The sequence below is a fragment of the Fukomys damarensis genome, unplaced genomic scaffold (assembly GCF_012274545.1).
Source record: "Fukomys damarensis isolate Sample0158 unplaced genomic scaffold, DMR_v1.0_HiC HiC_scaffold_16, whole genome shotgun sequence".
NCBI lineage: Eukaryota > Metazoa > Chordata > Mammalia > Rodentia > Bathyergidae > Fukomys > Fukomys damarensis.
In genome coordinates this window covers 95,577,994-95,586,476 of record NW_022900928.1, presented here as the reverse complement: position 1 = coordinate 95,586,476, position 8,483 = coordinate 95,577,994, and the positions used below count along the sequence as shown (strand labels likewise).

Here is an 8,483-nt window from a genome sequence, read left to right as displayed (position 1 = left end):
GTTTCAATTTTTAAGTCCCACTCTTCCTCTGACTCTTTATGTAGATGCATGAAGTGAATGCATCTGAAGTGAAGCATGATTGATCTTCAGAGAGCTTACTCCAGTACACAAGATCTTAGCTACATGTGAAAACGTAAAGTCCTCTGAATAAGAGAGGTAGCAGGGAAGTAGGAGCCAACATCTGCTGGGATGCTATGGACTCATAATAGTGTGACTAAGAGCATAGAGTTTAGACTCTGATACTTTGTGGTTCTATTGCAGGCTCTTGTATCTGCCAGCAAAGGGTAACATTTTAGATTCAATTTTCTCATTTGTAAAGTGAGATAAACAATAACTTTAGAAGTTATAAGTATGACACAAGATATGAATGTAACCTAGATTGTATTGTTTGCTTATTTCTTCATGTCATTATAGAGTAGGGGTAGACACAAATAACACAGGCTACCAGTGTGCTGCATCTCAGAATATCTACCTGAGATTTTATTTTAAGCTTGGAGAGAATGTTGGCTTGTATAGTCAGTGATATGCAGTAGGATGCAGAGGGAGAAGTAGGGCATTATTTTTTCTTGTCCTTAGTGATATCTTCAATCCAGGATATATATTTGTAAACATTGGTGTAAATGCCGACATCCCCTCCCATGAAGTGTCCAACCTCGATCCCCTGGAGCTTATTATTGCAGATGACAGTAGCCACAGCCACCTCCTGTCAAGTATCAGAGAGAGAAATATAGTCAGATCTCAGAGGAACCCAGTCAGTTCGCCAACTCAGGTGATCCCTGCTGATAGAAGTGGGGTCAGAAAGTTTGGGTTCTTTTTCTAGTTTTGTTATTACTGGTGTTGTGTGATCTTGAATATTAGAGAATTAGCCTATCTAGATTTTATGTACAAAATGAGTCAAACCCCATTTATTTTAACTGGTAAAACCAGTTTCAATGTGTAAAAATTTTATACTTTTTAAAAGCAAAGCCTGTTTTCATTATTTTACTTATAGATATGAGAATGAACATCTAGCAAGGAGTTAATAACAAGAGATACTACATGAGGCTCTTTAATGAATAAAGGTACATTATAAGGAGACCCCACCCATGTTTGAAGAAACAAAGGTGTCTTTACAGGGATCTTGCCAAATTTTCAAAAAGAATATTTAGAAGTTTAAAAAAACTTATACTATGGTTGCATAGTTAAAAGTAAAAGAAAAACAAGAAATCTAAATATAGAGAGATTACCCCAAAAATTCGGCTGAATACTTTCACAAATTTAACACATAAGGAGTTCCTATGTTTTCTTCCTTGTTCAGTTTCCTGGCACTCTTTGTTAGTCATCACAGGGCCTTGTAAGTTCTGCCGTAAGTCAGGATGTCTACCTGTGGGAATTCAGGATAAAAGAAAACATTATGCTCACAATTAACTAGTCACACCTTCTGAGCAACTCCTCTTTTAACTGATGTCTCTTGTGTGCATATGAAGAAAATAAAGAATCAAAAACGAAGAAATTAATTTGAGCATAATTATAAGTTAATCTTAAAGATTTTGAAATAGTCTTTTTGTGTCTTTGAGACAGAATTTTTTTCTATTCTGTCTAGTCCTGGATGAATAAGAACTGTCCCGACTCAAGTTCTCAGAGGTGTCTTTTACATGAAATGAGCATGATCAGAGAGCAGCCTCCTTAATGCAAATTGTGATTGATGATCAGGAATTGTGTGACCCTGTGAAGAGACAGATAGCTTGCTGACTCCAGCTGTCAAAGCCTTGAAGAGGGCATGGAGGATCAGGCACCTTGGGAGTGGAGGAGCTTTGGACTTCTGGAAAGTCTCTTTTTGCCAGACTATTTCTGTAGCTTCTCCATCCATTTTCTTGTCCTCTCTCTTCACAGATCTAAGGACATTGATATTCCTCTTCAGGGGTAACTGATGGATAGCTTTAATTTGCCATGGGAAGTGCACTCACCGGAGTTTTGCTGGCTCCAGTCTAAACCTGAGAGGAAGCAGATGGTCCCTGGTGAGACATTCTTTGTAGCAAGGGGAAGGATCTGGACTTTGTGGTTGAGGGTGGCTGGCTTATCCAATTTAATGAGCATGAGGTCATCCTGTGGGTCACTGTCATTGTAGTTCCAGTAGCGGATAATCTGGATGGGGTTAATTGTCTGCTCTGTCCCATCTCTGACTCTGCTCTTGAAATTTCCCAGCATCACTTTTAGATTTCTGAAGGGAAAAAGGGTTAGAAGTAATTGCTATCGTCATGATTATCATGGTAAGATATTGACTGTTACAGTGTGCCAAGTATTGTGACATACTTTATCTAACAGTAACTCTGGGCAGTAGACCCTATGTTTATCTCCATTTTACAAATGAAGTAGTGGAGGTTCATAGTAATTTACTCACAATCAGATAGTAAATATTGGAGGCCTTGACCACTGTGTTTTAATGTGGTATCCTTAATGTAGCATAGAGGAAAATGAAACATGTCAGATAAATTTAATTTCCTACTGTCTCCAGCTTTTCCTATCCCATTTGGGCAATTTCATTTTGGTGGGGACAGGAAAGTGGAATGACATGAGTATTACATATCTTCTGTTATCTTCACTAAACTCAATGACAAGCCTCCTTTACCCTGCTCTGCCCTTTTGGAAGGTTAAATGGATTAAATCAATGCATCCTCTTGCTCTGTGCTCCTGATTAGATTTTTGGTTACTAGGAAGCACCGAAGATAATTGGAAGGGGAAGGGTGAAGTTACAGCATCTATTCTCCCAGTTCTCTCCCTGCAGCATTGCCTTACATTGGCCATATCATTCCTGTTAGCCCTTGCCCCCTCTTTGTTTGTATCAGGGATCAAACTAAGGATCTTGTGCCTGCAAGGCAGGCAGCGGTACCGCTGCGTTAAATCCCCTGCTCTGAAATCTCTTTCATCTCTTTCCCTTTGCCTTGCTAGATATAGATACAGTCTCTGCATTTTCCTAACACTAACCCTGCGGGTACAGAACTATTCTTTGTGTTTTCCCAATGATGTCTCTACACCTTTGCAATCCCCCTCCCCACTTTGGTACTGGGAATCAATCTCAGGACCTTGCACTTGCCAGGCAGGCACTGTGTTGCTGAGCTACATCCCCCTGGTCCTGCAATTAGTTCCTTTTACAATCTCCCCAATTTACCAGTGTATTCTCAGTTACCTGCTGGATCCTTAATTAATAAAGTTCGTCTTCCAGAATTGCTATTTCCTGATTATGACAACAAAAAAATACCTTCAGACATTGCCAAATGTACCCTGGGGGAAAGTGGCCACTATTTGAGAATCACTGATTTAGAATAGGTAGTTTCTGTTTTGGGGCATTGAGGATGACTAATACTCACGGTAAGTAGCAGTGAGCTGGGGCCAGCACCCAGGTCGTTTTGATGAGGACACCCACACAGGGGTTGAAGTAAGACTTGAGGTATGCCAAGTAGGGAGCAGGGTCTTCTTTCTGCTCAAGTGAGTGAGCAAAGAAATATGTCCCTGAGAAAATAATAAATTATAAATGCTAGAACAAACGAGGCCATAATTTCCCAGTTGAAGAGGAATATAGATGATTTTAATTGTCCAGGAACTGTGAATATACATAAAATTTTTCTTTTTTTTTTTCATTAAGTTTACTGGTACATTTAAAGCAAACAGTGCAGTTACATTTATCATTGGGATCTTGTACCTTTACATGATATATCTTGGTTATTCTTTCCCCATATCCCTGTACATGATATTTTTCTAACAAAAATGTAAATAAAAATGACATACCATTATATCTAAAATTCATAATAATCATTTTTGGCTTAAATAATATTTACTCAAATAAAGGATATAATGAGATGCATTTACTACTTGTAAATTGATTTTTTTTCTTAAAAAATAGACATCAGGAATTATAATCTGTGACTTTATAATTCCAACCCTAAGAGTCTATATATGGACTCCATATATGTCAAATATAGATAAAGGTTATGAGTAAGCATATTTGTTTTAGCACTATAATAGCTTAATGTTGGAAACATGCATATCTAAAATGGTTATACTAAATGCTGAAACAAAGAAGCACATGAACAAGTAGAATATAATATATATTAAAACATTTATAAAAATATTAGAGAAATATTGATGACATTTCTTTAAATTAAAAATAACAATAAAATTATATATAACGTAATTCATTTGTTTAAAAACAAAAGATAAGCCATTTAAATACAGAAAACTAAGTCTGGGAATAAATTCAAACAAAATATTAGTATGTGTTGACAGAAGTGGGATTATGAATGATGTTTATTTTCTTCTACTTTAAAAATTCACAGAATGAACATGTAATTTTTTTATAAATGAATTTTTAAAAAATCTAGAGAAGGAAGAGGAAGGCTGATTGTGGTATCAGAAATAAAGTACTGTTCTTGTCTTGGCTATGCTCAGAACTTCTGTTGATCCTCCCAAGCTGGGCCTGAACCTTACCCCACCCTTATTAATATGCAGTCATAGTTAGAAACCCCAAGGGGAAAAATGATGGATTAGTAATAAAGACAAGAGACATTGAGCTGCATGCCAGGGACTAACTAGTCTAGGTTCTTTACATGGATTTATTTTTCACAACAACTGAATAATGTAGGTAAAAATATCCCACCATTTGACTGAAAAATGGAAATACAGATAATCTAACTTGCCCAATAGCACACAGCTAAATGTGGTGCAACCTGGGCAAGAAGGAGTGGTAGGAAAGGCCTCACTAGCAAATTCTTCAATCAGAACTTCTGAAAGGCATGGCCTTCAGAAGGTAGGGAGGGCCCTGCTATTAGGTCTCTTGTCCCCACCTTAGTTACCCTCTGCATTCTGAAGTTTTGGGAAAGAGGAAAGATCACAGGTCAAAATGGGTTCTCTGTCTTTGTGACCATATACCCATGGAGTTATGAGACACAGTTTGGAATAACCTGAGGAGAATATTCACCATTAAGGATCCAAAGCAATTTTATGCCCTGATCTGCTTTGTAGCTTAGCATTCGAAGGGTAGGCTCAATCTGTCCTGAGAACCTTTGGTAGTCTCTAAGAGGAGGGACCCAATTCTTTCTCAACAGTTTTCATGACTCTTTTTCTGTATTTTTCATACATCCCACTCTGTCTCACTCCTTTCTGTACTAACTTCTGCCTACAGAATATAGAAGATCTGGGATACATACCAGCAAGGAGACTCAAATAGGAAATAAGTCTCATGGTGGTCCAGCTCTTTGCCTGCGAGGTGTAGAAGACCAGCCGGGTATGGAGTCCTCAGCTCAGTTGTCTCCTCAGGAATGTTTGCTAGAATCAGTGGATATAATCAGGTATGGGGCACCCTGGGGTTGAAATGTAGCTATTGTGGAGGAGGGAGATGGCTCAGTATGGACATATGGAAGCCCTTCTACTCAAGGGAATGTGGGGCTATGCCTCTACTGGGGCCTTTTAGGCAAAGAAAAAGAAATTTAGTTCCTTAGATTCTTGGATCCAGGCCTATCTGTTACTCTTCCTAAAAGCCTAGCTCCCTGAAGGTAGTTCCATATTTAAAGGGGAGCTTTAGGCTCAGGAGTTAACTTTCCCACAGAGTTTCTGAAGCCTATAGGTCTATAGTTTCTGAAGGCTATAAGGATCAAGATTCTCTACCTTAATGCAGGGAGACAGTGTCCCTGATATTTGCTTGGAATCCCCCACTGCTTACTCACTTATACTGTCCCTAGCCCCTCCCACCTTTGTTATACTGCCCTCATCTTTCCCTTTGGCCACTATTTCATCACTCAGTCATCATTACCAGTTTTGGGCTAAGGAAATGAAAAACATTCATGGAACAGTTATTCTGACAGATGGTGTACGTTCTAAATGAGATCTAATGTATATTTGGTGACAATTCAGAAGGCAGTACCTCTAAAAAATTTTTTTTTTTTTTTTTGAGACAGGGTCTCACTATGTAGTTGAGACTGATCTGGAACTCACTATGTAGCACAGGCTGGTCTCGAACTCACAGCGATCTGTCTCAGCCTCCCGAGTGCTGGGATTACAGGCATGCACCACCGCGCCCAGCCTCTAAATATTTTTCACATAATGAAAATATTTCTCTGTTAATGACAGACTACCACAGCTGCCCTTGGTTAACTGGAAGCATACTTCTAAGACGAAGAAGAGCAGGAACAATAACAGTTAAAATTCATTGAGCATTTACTGAATCCCAGATACTGAGGTAACTTCTTTATGGACTTGTCAGCAGTGACTTTATATCTAGTTCAGAGTGTAAAATCAGTTATGCTTTGTATCACTTGAACCCTTTACAGTTTTATAAACTCATAATCTTGTTATGTCATAATAATCTTAGGACTGAGCTGGTATTTTTTATGATCTATAGATAAGAGAACTGAAATAGAATTTAAATGATTTTCCCAAGTCACACATGAGCTAGGGAGGTACCCTGAATTCATTATGTCAGGGAAAGTTTCAATTATAGACCTGAACATACCAAATTCCTTTTTGTGATCATTTCATATGGTCTTGGGTAATAAATACCAGAGAGTATCTTTAGAAAATGGAGCTAGGATCAGATGTAAGGAAGTTAATTCCAAAAAAGGAGTCACAAGAAAGAGTCTGAATCTCTCCTTTTATAATTTATCCTTTTATAATCTCTTGATATGGAGTTATATTGGGGCTGTCTGTATACTTTCCTGCAATATGATGGCAGGAAGTTTCCATTTTAGTGTTAACTCTGTGCAGATCCCAGAAATAACCCTAACATATGAGGAGTCAGTAATCACATTGTGATGTAAGAACACATGGCAGGGGTCCTCATCTCCATGGGACCTGTGTGACAGAGTGGCCTGCGAGTTTCAGGGCAGCTGTGTTTGGTCACTCGATGACCACCTGAGACACGTGGAAGGAAGTTTACTGCCAAATGAGAAAAGCTGAGAAAGAAAGATGGAGTCTTTCTCTGAGCACCCTTCTTGTTCAACTAATATCTCTAATTCAGGGCAAGGTTCAGTTTCTTATTTATTTTCCAGGTTTTGTTTCAGATCAGATCGGCCCAGTAGAAAATTTAGAATTAGAAAGAAGTGTGAACTAGTAGTAATACCTATTTGGAAAGAATTCTGTCAATATCTTTCAGGTTAGATAAACACCATGCTCTCACCCTATGCTCTAGCAGTTCTACTCCCAGAAAGAAAAAGGAAAACATATCTTCACAAAAACATCTGTTAGAATGTTCATAGTGGTTTAATTCATTAAACTAATGACTGCACATAACAAATATCCATTAACAAGTGAATGGTATAGTTGATCCTGATTATTTATAGATTGTATATCTGTAAATTTACATACTCACTAAAATGTATTTGTAACTTCAAAATCAATACCTGCAATTTTTTGCAGGTCACACTTGCTGACATGTGCGTGTGTGCACAGAGCTGTGAAACATTTGTCACCTTGTGCACAATTTCCCAGCTGAGGTAGAGCAAGGGACATGTTCTGCCTTCTTGTTTCTGTTCACATACTGTAACTGTCATTTTCACTGTCTTCAGTGTCGTTTTTTTGGGGGATGTGTTTTTGTGTTTTGTGTTAGTGATTTTTCTGTTTAAAATGGTCCTCAAGCATAGTGGCAACATGATATCTAGTGTTGCTAGATGCAAGGAGACTTCAAAATGCCTTATGAGAAGATATGAGTTAGGTAAACTTCATTCAGCTATTAATTACAGTGCTGTTGACTGTAAATTCAGTGTTAAGGAATCAATATATATTAAATAAGGTATCTTTAAAAAGAAACATACAGAAAATAAATGTTTATATGTCAATAAACAAAAGTACTGTGACTAGAGGCTTGCAGGAACCTATCCTTGCATTTCCCCTAGGAACAATGGTTAAGTAGTTCCTAATTCAATGTTCCTGTAAACTTTATAGGGCATAACAACAATTAATATGAATCAATTATATATTCTCATGAGTAGATACTACTCAGCAATAAAAAATAACAACTTACCAACATTCACAACATGGATGACTGAAAAGAAACTGGACACTAAAGAATGCATACGGTGTGAGTACCATCATACAATGCTCTATAATAATAATATATGTAAAGAAATATCAGCACTAATTGCCTTAGTTCTAGGGGGAAATTGGGAAAGATGATGAAGAAATTGTAGAATATTTTAATCCTGTACCCATTTGCTACATTTTTACCCAGAATTTTTACATAATGAGTAGTTTTCTTGTTTTTTGTCAGGTTTTAGTATCCAGACATTTTAGTTGTAAAAAGTTTGAAAATATCTTTTTTTTTTAATGGAAAAAATTACATAAAGGATTTATCAGTGGTAGCATAGAGGCCAGGAATTACAGGTTGTAGTAGAGTGGATAATGCTTCTCCCTGCTATCACCAAAAGATAGCCACATCCTAATCCCTAGTACCTGTGAATGTGATCTGTATAATAAAAGACTTTGAAGATGTGATTATGTTAAGCCTCTTACAATGG

The 8,483-nt window shown here is 37.5% G+C and overlaps 1 protein-coding gene across 1 annotated transcript; it reads right to left on the bottom strand.

Moving 5' to 3' along the window:
• Positions 1-455: 455 nt before the first annotated feature.
• Positions 456-5,735, bottom strand: Prss37 (serine protease 37). The gene is made up of 6 exons (XM_010631641.2): positions 5,641-5,735; positions 5,184-5,301; positions 3,348-3,489; positions 1,947-2,200; positions 1,227-1,363; positions 456-703 (listed from the first exon to the last, which is right to left on the bottom strand). Exons 2-6 carry the CDS (start codon positions 5,215-5,217, stop codon positions 557-559), a joined length of 714 nt encoding a protein of 237 aa, XP_010629943.1. The 5' UTR covers positions 5,218-5,301; positions 5,641-5,735; the 3' UTR covers positions 456-556.
• Positions 5,736-8,483: the final 2,748 nt, after the last annotated feature.